The following is a 23,273-nucleotide window of genomic DNA, read 5'->3' on the forward strand; positions in this document are numbered from 1 at the left end:
CATTCTGTACAGTAACTCTGGGAATAAGTAAGGGCTGGAAGTTTTCTAAGAAGCCTGGGGAAAACTAAAGGAAAAGTGATAACCATGTAACTGCCCTACAGGTGGGAACATAACATGCTAAGTTCCAAGCAACCTCTGGTGTATGGGTGGGAAAAATACACTAGGACATTTTTAAATATATCCAGTAAAAGGAAGTCTGGCAGAAAAATACTAAATAAGTAGCCAAATCACTTGGGGTGTGTGTGGGTTTTTTTGGTTGGCTGATTGTTTTGGTTTTGGGGTTTTTTGTTTTGTTTTTGAATCAGGTTCCTCTTGGTAGCTTTGGCTATGCTGGACTCACTTTGTAGACCAGGCTGACCTAGAATTCAAGAGATCTGCCTGCCTGTGCTGGGATTTCAGGCATGTGCCACTGCACCCAGCCTGTGTGTGTTTTTTTAAAGAAAAATATATGTAGAGGCTTTTTTTTTTTTAAAGGAAAGGCTGAAAGTAATAAGATTCATAAAACTATACATTCTTTGTGTATTCGTCTTGTCTATTGCACCCCTAACCAATGTTAACATTTTGAGTTTTACAGATAACACAAACAACTGTGATGTGGCCATTATGCTTTTAATGAAGATAGAAAACATATCAATGCAAAAGAATGCTTTATGTATCATTAGCATAGTGATTAACTTGTATTTTAATAATGTGAAATACAGTGTGCTAGACCTCAAAAAAGAAACTACAAAGTTCCCTGCAACCCAAAATGTTGGAAAGGCTCCTTAAATTGTTTTTACCCCCCAACTTTATAATACTCAGTGGCATCTGGGGGACTTAAGAAAATATGAGGCTCTTTTCAGCTGTGATTCAGAGCTTTAGTAAAGCTGTATGGTGTGTCATCACTATGGAACCATAAAGTCTTCTCAGAAGTACTTCCAATAGCATAGGCAGTTCCAAGCATAGAAAGCTAAGTTATCTTGGAGAATTGTACAACATAAATCCTGTTACTCTCCTACGACAGGAAAACTTTCTAAATGTAGGCATCACTCAAGGACATCAGTTCTATGAAGTTTCAATAAACACTCCCAAGGCACAAGTGTTGAGCACAGCCTATTAATCAAGATGTCACTGCACCATACTTTTGGAGGTTCAGGATGCTGTGCTTGAAGTGACAGGACATTGACTTTATCCCTAGTTGAGAGCACCAGGTGTCAAGCTCAGCTTCCATTTACACAGGATGCACCAATAAATCCTTAGGGTGATGAGTGGCTCAGGTACTACATTCCTAACATTTGCCTTTCTGCTTTAGTTGGTCTGGGGGCTCTGACTGCTCTAAGAATGGTCTTGAAACTATTAGTTCTTTTCAAAGAGCTTACTGGATACTCAGAAAGGCAACAATTGTAGTAGCTTAATTTCTTTCAAATGAAAAATGTTAGAAATGCCATATAGGCTAAATATTTGATGGTTAATATCAAAATTTGCAATATAACTAATAGACATTTAGTGGGGCGGGGGAGTATACTGTATTGGCAAGGTTAATTCTTTGTGTGAAATATTCTGTATATCAACTGAACCAAAAAAAAAAATCATTTCAAACCACTAGAAGCTCATAGCAAGAGAAACAGCTAAAACACAATCAAAAGTTAGAAGTTTACTAACCTTTAGAACACATTAACACACTTGATACAGAAATACCTCACTTTTAAAACTATTGTTTGTTATGGAAGCATACAAAGGCCTGTGCAATGGGATGCTGTTTCTAGTACGGGAGCCGATCAAGGTAGTGCTTTTGTAAGAAGGAATGAATCGCCTTACCATCAAGCCTCTTTCACAGACTAACTCATAATTTATGATTTCTCTTCACTAGTTCAAAACTAAGCAGGAAAGGAACTAAGCTGACTAGTCAGGCCTGGAATACATAATGGTTGGCAAGTCGCAGTCACTCAGCTCAAAGGTGTGCGGTAATCTGCAGGAGAGCTGCTAGGTCTAGTAGGCCATCCTTTCACATCTGTAAAGAAAAGCCCACACATGTGTCAGTTTATGGCTGACAGCAAAATTCTTCCCACCTTGAAATAGACTCAGGTCTTAAGCCACCACAGTTCATGAGGGGATAAGAAAATTGTGGGCAGATAAGGTTCAGTTTTTTTTAAGGTTTATTTTGTGTGTGTGTGTGTGTGTGTGTGTGTGTGTGTGTTGCATATGGGGGCATATGTGCTATGATGTGGTTCTATCTGGGGGTCAAGCGTCCTTGAACTCAAAAGCCTGTCAGGCATCTTTATTTTGCTAGCATGTGATACCTTAAATTTAAGGTACTTCTATTCGTGTACAGATTAACAAGGGTGTGGTTCAGGGGGGGAAGCATAAGTTGGTAAGAAGAAAACATTTATGAGCCACTTTAATAACAACACTGGTGCAGGTACTCACCTGTAGAGGAGTTCTATACAGCCATTTATCTTTATCAACTTGAAGCTGCATACAGGCAAAGAGGTCACAAACTGTGGGGAGGCCGTAGCAGTCTGGGCGAAAGTTCCGTTCTTCTTGTAGGGGTGAATTAAGAAATACTTCCTACAAGAACATAAAAAAGAAGATGACTACCAGGGGACGTGGGACTAAACTCCCAATCAGACGTAAAGAACAAAGTATTGTCTTTTTCATGAACAAAGGCAGCAACTGTTCCAACAAAATAGGCTGGATTTTCTTCCTTATTGCAGCATGAAGGCCAAGGACCTGAGAAATTCACAAATAATGCAGTGTGACTTGGGAAAATTACTACCTCAGCCAACTTTAGTAGAAATTAAAATAGATTCAAGCAGGGCAAATTTTGTTGTCTGCTCACCTGTGCCTTCTTTCGGAGTAGCCACTTATCTTCTCCAGAGGAGAAATGGCTGGAGTTTCCGACTTTCTTTCTTGGTAAGACCCAGTCAGCAGTGTTAAAAGAACACCAGGAAGAGGCCACAGAGCTTTTAGGCGGTTCTTTGCCAGCTCTCTCCTCAGAGCTAGGCACTGCCTTAGGACCTCCTTTGCATGTGGGCCCAATAAGCCACTCTGACAGGGAAGTGTTCTTTATGACTTGTAAAGTATCAGCAATTCTAGCAGGAGCCGGTGCCTTAGCTGGTTCTGTTAGCTCATTTCTGGAGGGGCAGAGCCACTGACTCAGGGGTTCTTTGTGTTTCTCAGGCTCAGCCTTGGGTTCCATAGGCATTCCATTCTTGTCCTTTCCTTCTTTCTTCAGAAGCCATTTATACACAGCCTCCTTCTCACAGTTGTCATCACATACACACTCTGCAAAGCTTGTGCAGGGCTCGTTGGCTTTGCACACTTCCTCTACTTTACAGGAGCCCTGATGGTTCTGGACAAGCCAAGCTTCAGTGCTTACACTGGGGACTGCTGGTGGTTTCTTGGCTTCCAAGTGGTCGTTGAGGCATTTCAGATTGCCCAGGTTCTCAATCTCCACACCTCTGGGCTGGTTGCCCTGACAGTTGGTACAGGAGTCAGGCTTGACGAGCCAATCATTCACATTGTAGGGCTCTTTGAACACCTGGAGTAAGAGTTTAAACTTCTCACTGGTGTCACAGCTGCCGTTTTCAGGCTTCTCCAGATCACAGGGTTCCTGGGGAGTCACAAGCCAATCTGACAGATCCAGCTCATCTTGACCAAGGAGCTCTACATCTTCAACCTTTTCAACTTCAGTAGAGAAAGAGCTGGTGCTACAGTGGCTGTTACACTTTGAGGAACTTGGTTTTTCAGGAATTTCTTGTTGATGACTATTGAGGAGCCAGTTTTCTAAGCCTTTTAGATTGCCCCAGGCATTGCTGAAGAAACTGCAAGCTCTGGTAGAAGTCTAAACATACAAGAAGTACCCAAATTAATGTTTTATCGGGGGAAAATGCTAAAATAAACATTTATAGGAAAATTCCATTTTCTGTTAACCTTATAAGTATGAAATGGAAACTAAAGTATTTGTAGCCTTGTACTAAATTGTAGAAAAGAGAACCAGCATTCTTAACATAATGCCTGTATGATGCATAGGTCAGAAAAGTCCAACAAGCATAAAAATATTCAACTGCTTCAAAAGCAAGATTGATACTCCTTGAAAATCACAAGAACAACTACCACCAGGCTGGTGGCTGAGGCAGTGTGAATGAGAGTGGCCACGCTGGGTATACAGCGGAGTGGCTGCTTCCCAGGTGGCGGGCTGCTGAGGAAGAACTAGAACGCGGCGGCGGTTGAGGTGCATCAGTGGGTGTGGGCACTGATGTTTCAGAAGCGCATGCCAGGTCCAGTGTTCATCTGTCTCTGCCTCCAACTGGCAAGTAAGATGCAAACTCAGCTGCTGCTCCAGCACCATGCCTGCCTGCTGCCACGCTCCCTACCATGATGGATCATGAACTTAAGAACTCCGTTCTGAGATTGTAAGCACCTGCCCAATTAAATGTTTTCTTTCACGAGTTGCGTTGGACCTGGTCTCCAAGGCATGTACAGGTCCACGGCATATAGAAAAAGTAAGATGGTGGTGAATATTCCACTGATATGAGTATCAATCATTAACTTCCTAAAAAGCTATATTGGCACAATGTATCAAAAGTCTTTAAAAGAGCAGGTAGACAGAACAGTAACCTAGGGATTTACTCTCAGGAAATAATAGCTCCTAAATATTTAGGGAACAGAATCTTAAGTTTCAGCCAGTTGAATTGTTTGTAATCAAACATTATATACTTACCAAAACAAATTGCAGAATGACTTTTTTGTTTTTGTTTTTTTTGAGACAGAATCTCTCTCTGCGAGCCTTGGCTATCCTCGAATTCATTCTGTAAACTAGACTAGCCTCAAACTCAACAGAGTATACACCTGCTTCTGCCTCCCAAATACTGGGATTAAAGGCATGCATCGCCACCGCCCAGCACAGAATGATTTTTTACTTACATGTATGTACAGAAAATACTGTTAACAAAGTTGTCTTGATGTCATTTCACTTGGGACTATTGACATGTATTTTGCAAGATTTTCTTTCTAAACTTCCTATAGTGAAGTACTTTCACTATTGTAGTATTAAAGGTTAAAGGCATGCACATGTAGATAACACTGAAATATAAGCTATTGTTAACCCAGTGTACCTCAGAAACAATAAAAGCAGCCACACACCTGACTGTTCTCCAAGGTCTGCTTTGGGGTTAGCCAGTCCTGTGGGTTGGTACTGGGTACATAAGGAGCCTGATGACCAATAGCAGGTTTGCTTACAAGAAGCCATTCACTTAGAGAAACAGCTGTGCCGCTGGATGCTGGCTTCTACAAACCATAAAAAAACAAAAGAAACACCTAGCTGCTTAACAAGGCAGTATCAAATGCAAGAGAAAATTTACCAGAAACAGGAGGCCCAACCCTTCTAATATTACTACTAACCTTAAAGGTTACATGCTTTCTCCAGCCTCATTTTTTTTTATGTTTTTCTTACTGGACTGCTGAGATGGATCAGCAGGTAAGGACACTTGCCACCAAGCATGACTGACCTGAGTTTAATCCCCTAGATCCACATGGTCCTCTGACCTCCACACAGGCACTGTGGTCTGTCCATCCCTGCCACACATACACAAATACAATATTTAAAATGTATTGTGTGTGACAGAGCACGCATGCTATGGCATGTGTATGGAGGTCAAAGAAAAACTGTGGAGGTGCATCTCTCCTTCCATCATTACACAGGTTCCTCAAGTTACTCAGGTAACTTGAGCCATCTTTTTTTTCCCCCTGAGACAGGGTCTCTCTGTGTAGCCTTGGATGTCCTGGACTCACTTTGTAGACCAGGCTGACCTCGAACTTGCAGAGATCCACCTACCTCTGCCTACCTAAGTGCTGGGATTACAGATGTGTGTCACCACACCCAGCTCTTTCTTAAATTTGTTTTTGTTGTTAGTTAGTTAGTTTGTTCTTTTTAAGGGGAGGAGCTTAAGCCATCTTAACAATCCCAATTTTCACAATTATAAAACAAGACGAGGATGGTGGTACACACCTACAATCTCAGCACTCTGGGAGGCCAAGGCAGGAGGTTTCCAAGTTGAAGCCAGCTTGGGCTACATAACTAGTTGTAAGTCAGACTGGTAGAGCCTGTCTCAGAGCAACACAGCTGACTGCTAGAGTATTTTTCAACTCAGATGTCTTCAATCTTTTATTCATTTACTTTTACAAATACATCTCTGAATTAGAGACTCCCCATGGAAGAACCAATGTCAGTAGCAATGTTCTTCTCATTAAATCTATAAAACAACCAAACTATTTGAAATTCAGTGCTTCAAGAAAGGGACACAAGTGGATGCTTTTCACAGATAAACAGTGAGATATAGATAGATAGACCGATCGATAGATAGATAGATAAAGATATAGATATAGTGACACAAAAGAATTAATAAAGTAATGACTCAATTACCAGAAACAAAACTGTACTTTACCTGCTCTGGCACCTGATTATAACCTCTTTTCTCTAGGGAAGGCCCAATATTGGAAGAGCTACCATGGGCCATCAGGTGCTCCGGGATTTGCTATAAAAAGAGAATTGTGTTATTTGTGCTATACTTTCCTATCAAAAAAGAAGAAGAAGAAAGTGATAATATAATTCTAAATGTCAAAATTATTGAGGAAAGCATTCTATTTTCACTGAAGTACTGGTCATCATAAATCCAACCACCTATGGGGTAATGATCAGTTTGCATTATCCATGTCATCATAAGAAATCTTCCCTATTTGGCAAGACCCACAAAAAGCTATACTCAGCTCTTTATTAAAAGCCATTCAAACCATAACATTTATTTTTAAGTGTGTCAAAATATTTTTGAAGATAAGGAGAGCTCTAAGTATTCTCAATGAGTCAATGACAATCCCCAAACTGCCAACCTACTGCTCTGACTTAATCAGCCACTATTTCTAGCAAACCCCCATCCATGAGCTACAGACTTGAAAAGTGCCCTATGAAATAGTTGAAATTAACGTTACTTACAATGGTCTTGAGGGATCCAAATGTGGTGATGGTCTGGCGCAAAGCAGATGTGTCTGCTTCAAAGAGTAGGACAGTTGAATCTTCAGGCTTAAGGGCCAAACTGCCCAATCTACGAAAATGATAAAGTTTAGATATTTTTCAAGGAATACCAGTATCAGCAAGTGTAACATTATATACAAAAAAGTAGGATGGTTTTACATAAGAATAGAAAGTTGAGTTAAATCCAACACATGCAATGCATTACAAATCTGACTTGCTTTATGCCTACTAGTGTAGACCAAAGTCAAAATAAGTAAAAAGTCTTTACCTCTCCAAGCACAGAGAGACTTGATTGGCAAGATCTTTGTTCTGCGTATACTCCAGTTGATGAATAAGACAATTGAATTGGCCCATTAACTACAAGAAAATGAAGCTATCTCATCACAAAGATACTAAAGTACTGGGTATATCCAAAATAATATATAACATTTTAGATTGAACTTTTATCTGCCATATTAGTAATTCAAGGCAGAGAAAACATTCTCTGGAATCTCCAAAGCATACTCAAGTCAATTCTAGCCACCTTACCCAATAAAGCTGATGAGCCTGTTGCTGCAGTGTCTCCTCTTTCAGCTGATAGATAAGATCTACCTGTTCGTTGAGCCACACCTCACGGCTCCGAAGGCATTCCAGGTGGCGACTTATGCAGCTGTGAATTTGAGCTTTTACCTAGGAAATGCATAGTAGCATAAACTAGTGTTAGAAGCCGAAGAATGGCTCCATACAATGCTTGTGTTCTTAAACTTTTCAGGGTCTTTTACTATGACAACTATGAAGAGTCTCCCCATTTCAGCATATACTCAAAACCTTGCCTACAATTTCAGTGATCCCATGAAGTCCTATAATCCTAGTTAAAGAATCCGAGCCAAAAAGGTATGCCTAACTTCAAAACTCCTCACTCCTCCTTCTGAGAGGTCAGGCTTATTTTGGGTATCAGCAATAAAAAGAAAGAGATATGTCAGGGCTACTAATCCCCCTCAGCTTGCCATACAACTTTAGTATACAGCCTTACAAGTTGATCACTGATAGACCTGGTGGCGCACACCTTTAACCCCAGCACTAGGAAGGCAGAGGCAGTCGATCTCTGTAAGCTGGAGGCCAGCCTGGTCTACAGATAGAGTTCCAGGACAGCCAAGACTACACAGAGAAACTTGTCTTGAAAAGCAAAGAGAAGGGAAGAGAGGCAGAGCAGACAGACACTGTAGCTGCTCTATGTCCTTTTTCCCACATACATGGAATAAGTAGTCTTTTATAGTAAACCAGAAGGCGAGGAGACCATTAGGGTGGAAAGTATAATGACTCACATTTTATCTATATACAACCATTTTGAGGGAAAACTTCAAAACTATAAATCATATGGGCGTCCACATAAGTATATCCTAAAAGTTCTCCTTTAGAAGAAGAAGTTTTCTAAGTCAGAGACTACGTGAAGCACTCACCAGCAGAATGCTATTGGAAGTAACAGTTTTTATTCTGACAACCAGAATGACAAAATCATTTAGAAACTACCTTTTAAATCATGCTACCAACAAGTTAAATGGAGACATAATGAAATGCCATTTTTTATGTATCAAAAAAAGTGCAGCTATGCTGGGCATTGAGGCACATGCTTTTAATCCCAGCACTGGGGAGGCAGATGCAGGCAGATCTCTATGAATTCAAGGCTAATCTGATCTATACAGAGTTCCAGGACAGTCAGAGCTATGTAGAGACCCTGTCTCAAAAACAAACAAAACAAAACAAAACACATCTAAGCAGAATACTGCTCACTCTGTCTTTGTTACTCTGCATGACTGGGTACAAGAACCACTCAAAGGAGCAATCAAAACACATGCTGAATAGCATTTTCCAAGTAGAGTCTCAGATTCTTCCAGCATAACTTATTTCCCTGTGGGATCAAAAGCTCCAACACACCAGGCAGAGGATTAGAGTTAAGACAATGCAGGACATGGGCTCAAACTCTCTGGGAGACACTGACAAATTAAGTGCTTTGCTGTGCTCCAACCAGCCTTGTGATACAACCAGATTCAAGGAAGAGAAAAGCGCAATAGCACACCTCTCGTAAGTTATCCTTAATTTGCTGTTCAGCCCGGAGTACTCCACCAATAGCAAGCTCCAGCTCCCGCCGTGCATCACTGCACCTCAAAAGTGTTTCTCTATTACTGTAGCAGCCACTCTGTTCCAGGTTCATATTCATTCTTCTCAGTGTTCCTTTAAAAGAAAGAAATCCAAACACCATAATTACAATCATGGCTCGAAAGGTTACTGCAACCAGTTCTCATTACTAACAGCTCGGGTGGTTTCCTACACATGTACTCTTAATACATATTGCCTTCCTTCCCTTCCCAGCCTCTTTCTACTAGAAAATTCTAGCCTGGCAGTAATGCACGTCTTTAATCACAGCACTCAAGAGGTAGAGGCAGGTGGATCCCTGTGAGTTCGGAGCCAGCCTGATCTATAGAGAAGAGTTCCAGGTCGGCCAAGGCTACAGGGAGAAACTCTATCTCAAAATAAGCAGAGAGAGAGAGAGAGCACACATGCTCTATAACTATTTTGGGGACAATCTACATGTGAACACATGTATCTGATAAAATCCACCAGTGGTCCTGAATTAACAGAACACATGCTGGTGAATATGTTAAAAGAACATTAAGCCGTGTTTGATACTACATGGCTGTAATTCCAGCACTGGGTAAGGGAGGATATCACAGCAAACAGGGATACACAGCACTGGTTTTGAGTCTGTGTCTCAAAAACAACAAAACTAAAACAAAAGCACCAAAGATTAGTTTCCGGACTACAGATGTGGCACAATGTACAAGTGACTCTCCTACCACATGTGACTCCTTGGGCTTTATCCTACCACTGTAGAAGAATAATGGTGACAACATGAATAAAAAAAAATGTGATAGTGAAAGTATAAGATCCAATGTGATGCTCTATTGCTTCAGAATTGCTATTCAAACTGTTCATTAAAAATAATGTACATGGGCTGGAGAGATGGCTCAGAGGTTAAGAGCACTGACTGCTCTTCCAGAGCAGTCAATTCCTAGCATCCACATGATAGCTCACAACCATCTATAACACAATCAAATGCCCTCTTCTGTCATGCATGCGCACATGCAAGCAGAGTACTGTAGATACATATTGATAAGTCTTTTCAAAAAATAATATAGACTTTGGGTATGATTAACTTTGATGTGTAATTTTGGATATTTGCAAGTATTTTATAGTAAAGTTTATAAAGATTTTTTTTTTCAGCGCTGAGGACCTAACCCAACGGCTTGTGCTTGCTAGGCAAGTGCTCTACCACTAAGCTAAATCCCCAACCCCAAAGATACTTTTAAAAGCCTGAAAAGTTCTGTTCCTAACACACATGAAGCCATGAGGCACTTATTACTCTAAGGTTCAGACTGAGAGGTACTAGAGGACCATGATTATGCTGAACAGCAGCTGCTGGCCAATACTTTGGTAGAGCTTTAGTTGAAACCTACTCAGAGCTGCATGTACCTGAATCTGTAAAGGAGATATTGAGGTAGGGAGGTTAAAAATGTTATCATAGGAGCTACAGACTTCTCTGTAGTTAAGAGTTCCCAGCACCCACCTAGGTGGCTTACAACAACCTGATTACAGTTCCAGGGGATCTAACGCCTTGGATATCCATATAACTGGACAGGCAGACACACATACAAAAAAACTTTTTTCAACAGATAGTTAGAAAACTTTCCTGAGAATAAATATGACAAAATAGTTTCATGTAATTTAGGTATAAAAGAGATTTCTAAAAAAGAATTTGGTGTGGGTAAGTACTGAGGGTTCTCTAATAGGAGACGAGCTCAAGTGGAAGGAAAAGCAAGTGCTATAATGAGATAAACATGAGGGTGTCAGTAAAGCAATGAAGCGGGTTTGACAAAGTTCATGGCAAGAGCAATCTGGTGTTTATCTTGGAGAGATTTAGAATGAAGGTAAGGTTTATAAACACAGAAAAATCAAGCACAGAGTGTTTGCCTGACATGCATGAAGCCCTTGGTTCAATGCTCAGCACTATATAAGCCTGGTGTGGAGGCCCGTGCCTGTGACCCTGCACTCCTGAGGTAGAGGCAGAAGACCAGACACCCAAGGTTGTCTGATTACCTATCCTCAGCTACACAGCAAGTAAAGCCAAGGATAGTCACAGCCCAAAAGAGATAACCAGGCCCGTGCGGGGTGGCTTTGGTTTTGTTTGTTTTAAACAAATGCCTGTTTTCTCTATTACTGGGATTGAAACATAAAAGGCAGATGTTAGAAACAAGATGATAGACCTGTCACAGAAACAAACTCCAAAACTATTTCCATGTAGCTTTAAACCTAATCAAGCAAAAAGAAATTGTCTGCACTTGAAGGGTGAAGACAGCCAGAGGAGTATTATTTGAGGGGGGGAGGGGGGGAGAGAGGGAGGGAGAGAGAGAGAGAGAGAGAGAGAGAGAGAGAGAGAGAGAGAGGGAGGGAGAGAGAGAGACTCTGTTGAAAGCAAATTCTATACTCTACTCTTCAGTAAATTTAATCCATATGTTATTTGAACGCATTTGTCACAAGGCTACTCAGTCCTATGATTATTAGGCTCGAAATTACTTCTGAGTAACATTTGGAGACATTTAGAAAAAGGAAGGAGGCCTCAAAACCATGGCGGGGGGCAGGGGGAGGAATCTCCAAACAGGAAGGCTGTTTGGCCTAGATAAGCAACTCTGCAAGGACACGATTACTACTTTCCAACATTTGGAGACCTGTCTAATAGAATGTAGACTTCAGAAGAGCCCCAAAAGTCCTAAAAGTCCTGAAGGCAATGACTTCAAAGAAGCCTGCTTTAGGCTCAGTAGCAGCATCCAGCTCAGTGGAGTCACAGTGGCTGGCTGCCTATTTGAGGCAAAGGGGCATCTTGGACTGGCCTTGACAGCATCCCCAAGACTAGGTTTCACATCAGGCTGAAAGCTGGAGAGGGCCAATACTGAGTTCTTACCCTCAGAACCAAACTGGTAGGGAGGGGGAGGTGCTGGAGAGGTAGCTTGGTAGTTAAAGGACCTGCTACTCTTCCAGAAGACCAGGGTTCGTTTTCCAGCATCCACATGGTGGTTCACAACGGTCTGTAACTATTGTCTCAGGGGGTCCACCAATGCAAGTGGTACAGAGACATAAATGCAGAAAAAAATACCCATACACATAAAATAATTTTTAAAAATTAAGAAGAAACTTATAGGAAGATAAAGCTCAAGAGCCTTTCTTACCCACTTCAGCAAGGACTCAGATGGAGGAACTTCTGAGTTCCTACCAAAAACTCAAAGTTCAGGAAGTTTTCTAACTTCCCACTTGCTAATTCTGTTACCTCAGTGTGTTTACCCACAATGACTTACAGAAAAAGGGTTTCCTCAATTGCATTTGTCAGAAGCCCTTGTGGAATTCTGCCTAACCCTGGAAACATCAGCTGTATGAATTTGTTTACATCTTATCTTGTAAGTGGGCTTCAAGTGTATTGGGCACACACTGTAAGGTCTTTGAAAAAAAACCTGCCAGCAAAGTAATATTAGGAGGTTTGGGATACCGAGTGTCACCCATTACCATGAGATCTTCCACACTGCGCTAAAAATTAGCCATGCAAGACCCCTGTAGCTATCTTCCCAAATGACGTTACCTGGGCCAAACTTCTCAAGTCCTCACTTGTATAGAATGCCGCAATGCCTGGCACTATGAAATTTTTAATTAAAATACTGCTTTCACAGTGTGGAAACCCCACAACTCTAGACAAGCCAAAAACACTCAAATACAAGTAGTGCAGACTATACTACTAGATCCTTAACAGGAATCTTTGAAATCCGATCACAAGCATCTTCAACTGACCAGGAGTGGACAAGGACAAAACACACGGAGGTTCATGACTGCTCTCAGTAGTCAGGAGGCTGAGGCAAGACTGAAGAGAGTTCAAGGCCAGTCTGAGTTACATGGTGAATTCCAAGACATCCTGGGCTACAACATGAGACTGTCTCAACAAAAAAAAAAAAAAGAAAGAAAATCCCCTGTTGGTTTTTCCTGTCAGCAAAGAGAAGTTATAAGACTGAGTTTACCACAGTTACAGTTTTACTATCTTTAAAAAAAAAATCATCTTGTTAAAATTCACAACCCTATCTCAGCCTCCCATCTTGGGTTATAGGCATGTCCCCCAACTGCTGGCTGCCTACTCACGTTTTCTTATAAGGCCATCATAAACAACAACACATAGAAGACTGCATTGAGGTTAAAGTGAGAGGGTATCTGTATATGAAAACTTACTTCTGCCCCTACACACTATGTTACTGTTTGTGGGTTGGGGACAGGATCTCTACATTGCCCTGGCTGGCCTGGAACTCTATACCAGACCAGGTTGGCCTATAACTCACAGCAATTCACCTGTGTCTGCTTCTCAAGTGCTGGGATTAGAGTACCTCAACAGGCACTCTGTTACTTATTGCTACTGCAGTTGATACTGCAGTTAGGAGGTTTTGCTGAGTGACTGAGACCTTAAAAACTTCACCTGTTGAATGCAGAAAACAGTACCGAAATTGACAATCACTTTCCAGTGAGGAGACCTTGACTGAGAAACCTTTAGCCACTTAGCACTATGACCTTGAGCCACCATTTCCATTTCTTCCACATGATGTCCTAGTGAAGACGATGCTATGTATGGAGACATGGGTGGCACTTCTTTAATAAATAGTTCCCCACTTATAGCTGTACAGTCTAAACCTTCTAATCCAGGTTTGCACATTTAACTGTTTTCTTCTCACTTTTAATTTGAATGTGTGTCTCGTGTATTCATAAGTGTAAAGTGTGGTGGTGGGGGTAGGGGTGTGTAGGAGTGTTTGGTTTGCACAGAATTTGTGCACTACACATGTGCCTGGTACCTTGGAGGCCAAAAAGATCCCTGGAACTGGAGTTACAGGTGGTTGTGCCACATGAGTGCTGAGAATAATCTGGTCCTCTACAAGACAAGCAAGTGTCTAACCCACCTCCCCAGCCCATAATGACCCTTTTAAAGGGTCACAACCACAGGGATGAGACTTAGATTTAAAATGAGAGTTCTCAAGTCTATTCCTGTGTTAGCTCCTCTACCTTTAGAGTATTATAACCCATCAATTATATTTACCAAAATTAGAGTTTACACCGAGCATGGTGGTGCACACCTGTAATCCCAGCATTTGGGAGGCAGAGGCAGGAGGATCTCTACGAGTTCAAGGCCAGCCTGGTCTACAAAGTGAGTCCAGAACAGCTCAGCCTATACAGAGAAACTCTGTCTTGAAAATGAAGAAGAAGAAGGAGGAGGAGGAAGAGGAGGAAGAGGAAAAGGAGAAGGAAGAGGAGGAGGATGAAGAGAAGGAAGAAGAGAGGAGGAGGAGGAGGAGGAGGAGGAGGAGGAGGAGGAGGAGGAGAAGAAGAAGAAGAAGAAGAAGAAGAAGAAGAAGAAGAAGAAGAAGAAGAAGAAGAAAAAGAAGAAAGATTAATATTTTAAACGGTTACTATTATTCTCCATTGAGAGTCTCAATACATTTTAGTCTTGAATAAATTATTAGCAGTGTTCGAGAACTGTCTACCTTAGATGACAACTACAAAATTACATAGTACTGTCATGATAGGCTCAGAATAATCAAAATACTACCAAGTACCAGTGCCAAGCAGGATGGAAGAAGAGAGCCCTCAGTTCCAACCTTTGAATACAATCATAACCACTCCAGGTTTCATTTGTTGAGTGAATCAAGGTTTAATATAGATTATATTATATTATATTATATTATATTATATTATATTATATATTATATTAAACACAAGAACTTATTAAGTAGACCAAGCCTGCCTCTGCTTCCAGAGTGCTGGGATTAAAGGCCGGTGCCACCCACCTGGCTAGAGATAATCTTTTTTTAAAGATTTATTTATTTATTATAAGTATACAGTGTTCTGTCTGCATGAACACCGGCGGAGCACGAGATCTCTTACAGATGGTTGTAAGACACCATGTGGTTGCTGAGAATTGAACTCGGGACCTTTGGAAGAGCAGCCAGTGCTCTTATCCTCTGAGCCATCTCTCCAGCCCCATGCTACCCTCCAGATCTCATTCTGTGTCAGCTTGCTCTCTGCCTCCAAGAAAGCTGATTTTCCTGGCAGTTTAGTCAATAAACCCAAGGAGGTCTAAGAGACCCACAGGAGACACATACACACACACACACACACACACACACACGTATGTATGTAACAAATTTGAAATACTGTCAACTGAGTCGTTGAAGAGACAACCTACATGAGACCGTTTGTACAGTGAAAAAGTTACCAATTTAGTAACAGTTAAGTAGTATTTTGCAATTTTACCTTGAGCCATTTCTTGTCTTCACTTGTTCTTCTGTCAGTGAAAACAGGTTGTTGAATCACAACACACTATCTCAAAGACTATAACGATCTTAAGCTGAGCCCACTTCAAATTCTTTACCTTCGGCAGGGCTCTAATTTGCTTTCACAAGTTAGACCCCAGCACATAAACTCTAAGCAGTAACCGAAAAACGGCCGCACAATTCTGCCACCTAATGGCAAAACTAAGGAAGGTTTTTCTGGTTCAAAAACTAAAAAACTAACGGCAAAATTAAGCTAGAGTAACAGTGACTCAAACAGCTTTCTAAGCTTCCGGTTGCCCTTTCTAGGAGCGGCAGTAAGGCCGGTCTCCTAGGGCTCCTGCACGCAGGCGCGCTCTCCAGGCCCCGGCAGCGAACTTACCTGGCAGTCTGGTCCCGCGACAAAAACAACTGCGTGAACGAGCGACGGCCTTTATACTCTACCGGCCAGTCTGGCGCCGGGTCAGGTCACGCCCGCCCCGCATGCGTCACGCCTCCCTTCCCCCTCCACAAACACACCTGCTACCCCGCCCACTACCCGGCCACCGCAGGCCCCAGGCTCCAGCCCTCGGCAGCCTCTCCAGCTGGCTCCGGCCCAGTGAAGAATCTCTGCTGCAAATCACCAGCTACAGACAATAAGGCGGATTGCACTACCTCTTGCCGGCTGAGGGTTCACCCCAGAGCTATTTTGATTTGGTTGGGTTGAAGGGTTTGGTTTCGTTTGGGTTTTTTTTTATTTTTGTTTTTGGGACTGTGGTGATGCACGCTTTTAATCCCAGCCCTCAGCAGGCAGAGGCAAGCTCTTGTGAATTCGAGGCCAGCCTGGTCTATAGGGAGCGTTCCGGGACAGCCAGAGCTACACAATGAAACCCTGTTTCGAAAGAAAAGAAAAAGAAACAGAAACAGAAAGGCTCTTGCTGTGTAGTTAAGGCTAGCCTCTCCAAGTGCCCGAGGCCCCAGGAAAAAAATGAGCCAGGACATAGAAAGGGAAAAATGCCCCTCACCCTGGAATTTACTTTACATTTCCTGTCTGAGAGTAAAGAAAACTTCTATGTAACTGATAATACCAAAATTGCCTACAGAGATAGAGCTTGTTTTCCTAAATGCATTTAAGAAAGGGGGTATCAGAAACAACCAATTGCATCTGGTGTCGTGCTCAAACCTGTAATCTCAACACTTAGAATGAAACAGAATCAAGAGAGAAAGGGAAGCATCAAGCACAGAAGAATTCAAGGTCAACCCAGGACACCTGAGACAGTTTCACCAAATACAAATTTAACAAACCCCCTATGCTTACTTAAGGCCAGAGTGTCCTGGCCTTGAGTTGAACTGTATTAACTATTCTCATCCCTAGCCCTGAACAACACACCATTGTTTCACTCACAAACATTCATTCTTTAGACCAGCTTATTCTCTTTTTCACTTCATGTTTGAACTTTGCTTACACTTTCGACTTTGTTGTAAATTGCAACTTTTGAGCAACGCAACATAAAAAGTCATGGTAAACACATGTGACACAAAACTCTGAAGAAGCCTTTACTCATGTCTTAGATGTCTACTGCTTGAACAGAAAGGTGTTTCTCTCTTATCCCTACTTAATGAACTCATTAACTTTGCTTTGCTCAGATTAGTTCAGACATTCTTTCCTGAGGTGTGCTCAGGGTCCAGCCTTAAGAGTGGAGGGAAGGGCTGGGTGAGCTGACTCAGCACACTGGAGGCAGTGCCGAGGCCAGGGGCCACAGACAGCATATAAAGTGACTTTTGTGAACACTAAGAGTAAAGCAAGAGACGGGTGTGGTGGCCCAGGACAGTCAAAGCTACATAGAGAAACCCTATCTCGAAACATCCCACCCCACCCCCAAAAAAAGAGTAAAGCAAAATCACGAGAAAAGACTGAACCATCTCAGGCTGGAGAGATGGCTCAGCGGTTAAGGGCACTGACTGCTCTTCTAGAGGTCCTGAGTTCAATTCCCAGAACCCAGGAACCACATGGTGGCTCAGAACCATCTATAATGTGATCTGATGCCCTTTGGTATACATGTAGATCGAGGACTCATGTGTAAAATAAATAAATAAATCTTAAAAAAAAAAAAAAAGACTGAAACATCTCTAGACAACAAATCCAGACACAGAGTCAGCACAGTTTGAGATCCCAGTGCAAAAGAACAAAAACAACTAGTTTCAAATAGCTGCTGTGAATAACACACTTGGTAAAGACACAAACACTGGATGAATGAGCATCTCAGTGACAAATTCTTAATTTGTTAATGTAAATCTGCTATCAAGCAAGGTAATCCCAGTACTCAAGACGCCCCAGCAGGAGAATCACATGCTTGTCATCCAGGGCTACATTATGAGTTCAAAGCCAGCACACATATATACATGTGATATACTGAGACCCTGTCCACATATCAGGGAGCAGGGAGCACAGCTAATCAGTGTGGGGACTGCTGTGATTCTTGACATCTCCATTTTAGTGAACTAAGAAGTCCCTCTTTCCACCATTGTCTCTGTCTTGTCCAGCTTGGTTCTCCGGGTTGTTCTGCCAGCAATGTTAGTCCCTTTGAGCTGTTTGCTTTGCAAGTCACAAGCACTCGAAACCTTTCCTGAGCAAATACACCATTCTTCACTATTTCCAGCCCACAGAACTGTCGTGCTGCCTTCTTGTGCCTACTGACATCTGTCGAACTTATTTTTATAAAACTGTGTTTTCGTTTTTCTTAGCTTATTTCTTAGCCCTGCTATCACACCAATAACTGAGACTCTTTTTTTATAACACAAGGATTCACAACCCATCTTGATCAGTTTAAGTCTGTTCTTAACCCTCTATGCTATTCTGTCGTACTCCCAGCATTATGGGAATCAGCATGTAAACTAAACAATAACCTTATGCCTACAGACATCTCTATAGGTTTCCAGCATGAACCCTTTAACACAGTGGCTCTCAACTTTCCTAACACTGTCATCTTTTAAAAACAGTTCCTCATATTGTGGTGACCTCCAACTATAAAATGATTTTCACTGCTATTTCATAACTGTAATTTTGTTACTATTATAAATTATATAAATATCTGTTTTCTGATGGTCTTAGGTGACCCCTTTGAAAAAGTCATTCCACTCCTCGGGGGGAGGGGGGGTGTCAAGACCCACAAGCTGAGGACCACTTGGCTCAGCACATGATGCCCTTGTTAGATCTGCTTTCTTAGCCTCAGGGCTCTTCCAGCTTTGAACATCCCAGCACTGTGCACACAGGTTGGTATCATCTGCATCTTGGCATTAAGAACCCTTTCTATGCCAGGTGCACGTGGCAGAGACAGGTGGATCTCTGTGAGTTTGAGCCTGATACACAAGCAAGTCCAGTACAGCCAAGGCTACACAGAAAAACCTTGTCCCGAAAAAAAAAAAAAGAGGGGGTGGGTGCCGGAGGGGTGCGGAGGCGGGGAACAGTGGAGCACACCTGTAATCCCAGCACTCTGAAAGGCAGAGACAGGTGGAGCTCTATGTGTTTGAGGCCAGCCTGGTCTACAAAGTGAGTTCAAGACAGCCAGAGAAACCCTGTCTCGAAAAAAAAATCAAAAAACAAAAAACAAGAAAACAAAAAAAGAACCCTTTCCACATGCTCTATGTGGGACACAGTTAGCAGAATGAAAAAGATACCCATAGCATTGTACCAATGCTTGAACTCACCAGTGGTTTAATACATCTTTATCCATAGATGAATAAACAATTTATTAGTGATCAAATTCACAGCAACCACTATAATAAATATTTCTGTTATAAACATAATTAACTTGGTGTTGTCCCAATAAAGCCTATAATATTAATTTAGAAGAGGACAGTGTTTCTAACACAATTATTCTTTTTCACCCAGCACTGGCAGCATAATGCCCAGCCGTGAATATGCTGTACAGCGCTTTAACTCAGCCACACCCTAGCCCTTGGTTTCTGAGAGCTCCACCTAGTTCAAGCTGGTCTTGAACTCAGTATTCCACCTCTTGTCTGGACTCCCAGAACCCTGGCAACAACACCCAGACTAACTTAATTCCTTGTCTTCAAACAAAACAGAACTGGTGGGGGTGTCACCATGGAAATTATAATCCCAGGGTGAGTGCTGAGGGAGGCTGTTTTTAAAACTGAAAGACTCAAAAATCTTAGTTCCATAAACTCAAGACAACAATGGGCTTGTGAGTTAAAATGTGTGCTGTATTTACAGCCAGCTCAACATTTCCCCTGAGGCTTTGCAGTAAGTACCAATTCCAAGGGACAGCAGCAAAAGCAAGGGAGGCTTTCAGTCCTGGGCTGTGCCCAGTCTTCACCTTGAACCTCTTGCCCCAAGGAAGACAAGCATAGGAAAGCAGGCTGCCTACCTACATCACATGAGAAGCCCATTAATCTCTGGCTTTAGAGGATAACTATCTTGCGGGTTTTCTCTGCAGAAGCAAACAAGAGATAAAATATTTTTCCTCTCTAAAGCCAGAGGGATGAGCAATAATGCCAAAATAAAACTCAAAACACACCTGATGAATTATTTTGGATGCTGTAATTGCCCACGCATTAAGACCATGCTACTTACTGGCAAACAAGCAAACCCCATTTAACCTATTTTGTCAGCTACTCACCAAACACTGAACCAAACTGCTAGGTCTCTAGGGCCATCGAGGTAATGCCAAACAGGGGGAACTCGAAGCTCAAAGCTCCGAGCCGATCCTAGTCCCCAAGAAAACCATCTTGATTCCACCGCACAATCAAGCCAACCTGGAGTAAACCAGGCATGAGCACTGGGCAGTCGCTCATGCTACAGAGCACCTACACAAAGGTTACTTAGTTCACTTGCCTGTGACGCTATCTAGCTCAGGGAGTACGTATGCCATGCTAGGGTATGGGGTATATAAACTCTAAGTTTACAGACGATGACTGACATGTTAGATCTACCAATTGCAGAAGACAAGCTGAGAAGGACAATATGATGGCTCCTCTGACAGACAAGCACGCAGGGCACTTCTGGTGATACTCCCCAGATCAAGAATACTCAGCTTGGCAGCTAGTATAGACTTGACAGGATTAAAAATGATACCTACAGTCATAAGCTCCCAAGTCCAAAAGTCTGAGTCTAGCTGCGTCTTAGCCTTTTGGCTAAGATCCAGAGTGAGCCTAAACCCCTCAGCTGCACCAGGTATTTTGAAGGGGCCATTTAAGGTTTATGCAGTCACTCAAGTATTTAAGGCCTTGAACTGCAAGGCATTGTTGTTGTCCCTGAGAACACAATGTTGAGTCTGCCATCTAGTGGAGACTTTGTGCTACTGGTTCACAGACAACTTCTGAAGAGAGGCACAGTTAAAAGGTGACTAGCAGGATCAGTGACTGTCTATAAGTGCCTCTCGTTATGTTAACCCTGTGTGGGCAAAGCACCAAAGATGTTAGCCAAGAAAGAGTCCTAAATGGAACAGGAATATGTGCCAGAACAGCCAGAGTTTTAGAAGACCCTTATACGCGATCCATGAGATTCCCAGCAATCTACGCTAGTTTAATAACTGGAAATGGGAGTACGTCCTACATGCTTCTAAATTCAGATACACCGTCCTCTTTAAGACGCACATTCTCCTTTCTGTAGCTCAATGATTTTCCACTTTTGAAAATATTTCCTCAAAGGAATAATGTGGCTGCAGCGACTTAGATATAAGTCATCATCAGACTTTAATCACAAGACCTTACACGCCTAGGTTATTTTCCTAGAGACTGAAAGACTAAGACCCAACGGAAGAGGTAAAGAAAAGAAGCAAATGTAAGGACTGTTAGCAGGGCCAGAGGCTACACATTATCTCACTCGTCATCACAACTCTGCAGGCTAGCAAATCTTCCCAACAGCAAATCAGCTGGGTGTGGTGACGTGCACCTATGTAATCCCAGCAGAGCCACGAGGACTCCAGCAGCCTGACTCAAACAAGCAAACAAACCAGGCTGGAAAGATGGACGGCTCAGTGGTTAAGAGCACCTGCTGTTCTACCAGAGGACCAAGGTTCAGTTCTCAGGACGTTCATCAGGCAGCTCACAACGGCCTGCAGTGGGATCTGCGTCGAGCTTTTTAAAAAAAAAAAAAAAAAAAAAAAAAAAATCCAAAGAGCAAATCAAGTATCTTGCTGAGCAGTACACACTGAATAAATCTTCTGTTGCCACACCAGGGTGAATTCCTTTCCAAGGTTCTGATGTACTTTGCAGTTCAGAAATGTCACAGTGGGATCCTAACAGAAACAACAGATTGCCTGCCGCATACACAGTCGGGGAAGTATATTCCAAATAACCTAGTGGCTGGTAGAAAGTCAAGTCCTTCCAAAAGGAAATCATGATGGTGAGACTTACCTAGTAAACAGCACTAGTAAGAGAGCGGTGTGTGCTGGAAGCCAGAAAACTCCAGCCCATCCTCCCAAGTTTCAGCCTGTAGCACTTAAGACTGTACAGTTCCCACCAAAAGGACTTAGTTGTCTGAGCCAGGAGCATGCCCACTTCTTACATTACTATATATATCCTCAATAATCTGAGTTCACAGCATTTTATAAACGAGTGCCCAAGCAACGAATCAATGACCCTGCAAGCTCTCTCTTCTTATCAACAGAAGGAAGAAGGGGCTGTCGGGAGAATTACATGGGATGTTAAGTAATACTGTGTCCAGGACGTAGCCGGCCTCCTGAAAGCATTCTACCTTGCCAAACCATTAGGAGTAGGAGCAAATGTGCCCCGGATCAGTAATGGAAAACAGGCCCACCTGGGACCAGAGTCCCAGGCAAGAGACAGAGGAAACGGGGCTGTCACCATGGAAAACCCAGAAAAGGACAGCCAGGAGAACGTAGGGAAAGGGATGGAAAAGAAGCATTCAGGCTGCAAACGTGGCCTAGGGACAGGAGGGAGGAGAGGGGGCAGGCCCGGCGCGTAGGCGAGAAGGAAGAGGTGATGGACCCGGGACGAGGGGAAGGAGAGGAATTCGAGCCTTGCGTGACAAGGAGAAGGAAACGGAGACGTGTTCAGCTCTAACGGGAACGGGAAAGGGAGGGGTGATTGGGCCCCGCGCGCAGGCAGGTAAGGTTAAGTGGCCCGGGACTCCGCGTGTCGGGGAGAATGGAGGGCAGGACACGCCACAGGCCGGAGATGGGCAGCAAGACGAAGCGCGCCCGCCGGCCGCTCACGTCCTTACCAGCTGGTAGCGCTTCTTCCGGGGATCCGAGCGGACCTTGGACCGACCCAGACACTTAGCCGGGAACGATCGGGACCCTGAAGGCAGAGTTCTCGCGATAAGTATGGTCTTCCTAGCTCGCCTCTCGTTAGGGTTCTGACAGTTTCGCGAGATTTCCTTCCGCGCCTGCGCAAAGCGCCTCACGGGTTCAACGTGGAGCCGGGCTTTAACTTTCCCTGCCCACTTAATCTGCGTCCTTTTCATGCCTATCAGTAAGTCAATTTAGCATTTTGAAGATGTGCTATGCTGGAGAGAGAAATATGCCAGGTAGGCCTCTCAGACAAAATGTTCTCACAAGGTAGATTTTATTTTATGCAAGGATACATGGCAAGATACAAAAGACCTTATATCGTATGGCTCCGTTATTACACAAGTCAAGGCAAACCTTTTTTCCCCAAAAAACGTTTTGAATTGACACATACTAATTGTACATATCTATGAGGTACAATGGTAACTTTCGGTATATGTAAACAATGGGGGTGGGGCAGGGGTGGGTAATTGCAATATTCATTATGTCTTTGTATTGATAATACAGAAACTCCTCTCAACTAATTATTTCTTAAATAGCTAATCTGGGTGTGGTAGCATCTGGCTGCAATCCTAGCACTTGGGAGGAGGGAACAGGAGTTCGAGGCCAGCCTCCACTGCTGAGACT

The 23,273-nt window shown here is 42.8% G+C and overlaps 1 protein-coding gene across 4 annotated transcripts; it reads right to left on the minus strand.

The window, feature by feature from the left end:
• Positions 1-593: 593 nt before the first annotated feature.
• On the minus strand, positions 594-22,724 carry NCOA4 (nuclear receptor coactivator 4). 4 transcript variants are annotated; one of them, XM_084796863.1, is made up of 10 exons: positions 22,580-22,724; positions 9,066-9,220; positions 7,538-7,678; positions 7,278-7,366; positions 6,971-7,079; positions 6,426-6,515; positions 5,125-5,268; positions 2,819-3,823; positions 2,407-2,547; positions 594-1,990 (listed from the first exon to the last, which is right to left on the minus strand). In XM_084796863.1, the coding sequence occupies exons 2-10, from the start codon at positions 9,204-9,206 to the stop codon at positions 1,985-1,987; spliced, it is 1,866 nt and encodes a 621-aa protein (XP_084652989.1). In that variant the 5' UTR covers positions 9,207-9,220; positions 22,580-22,724; the 3' UTR covers positions 594-1,984. The 4 variants fall into 4 exon arrangements, with proteins under 4 accessions (XP_084652989.1, XP_084652990.1, XP_084652991.1 ...); XM_084796864.1 differs by lacking the exon at positions 22,580-22,724 and adding an exon at positions 15,776-15,920; XM_084796865.1 differs by lacking the exon at positions 22,580-22,724 and adding an exon at positions 15,495-15,711.
• Between the last annotated feature and the right edge of the window lie 549 nt (positions 22,725-23,273).

The sequence above is a fragment of the Acomys minous genome (assembly GCF_964271855.1).
Source record: "Acomys minous genome assembly, chromosome: 9".
NCBI classification, from domain to species: Eukaryota; Metazoa; Chordata; class Mammalia; order Rodentia; family Muridae; genus Acomys; species Acomys minous.

Bases quoted from the DNA above. Each gene is read 5' to 3' on its own strand.
- NCOA4 (XM_084796863.1), bottom strand. From the start codon at position 9,206: ATGAATATGAACCTGGAACAGAGTGGCTGCTACAGTAATAGAGAAACA. The intron at 7,679-9,065 runs GTGTGCTATTGC...TGCATTTCCTAG, and splicing joins TTAAGGATAACTTACGAGAG to GTAAAAGCTCAAATTCACAG. The intron at 7,367-7,537 runs GTAAGGTGGCTA...ATTTTCTTGTAG, and splicing joins AGGCTCATCAGCTTTATTGG to TTAATGGGCCAATTCAATTG.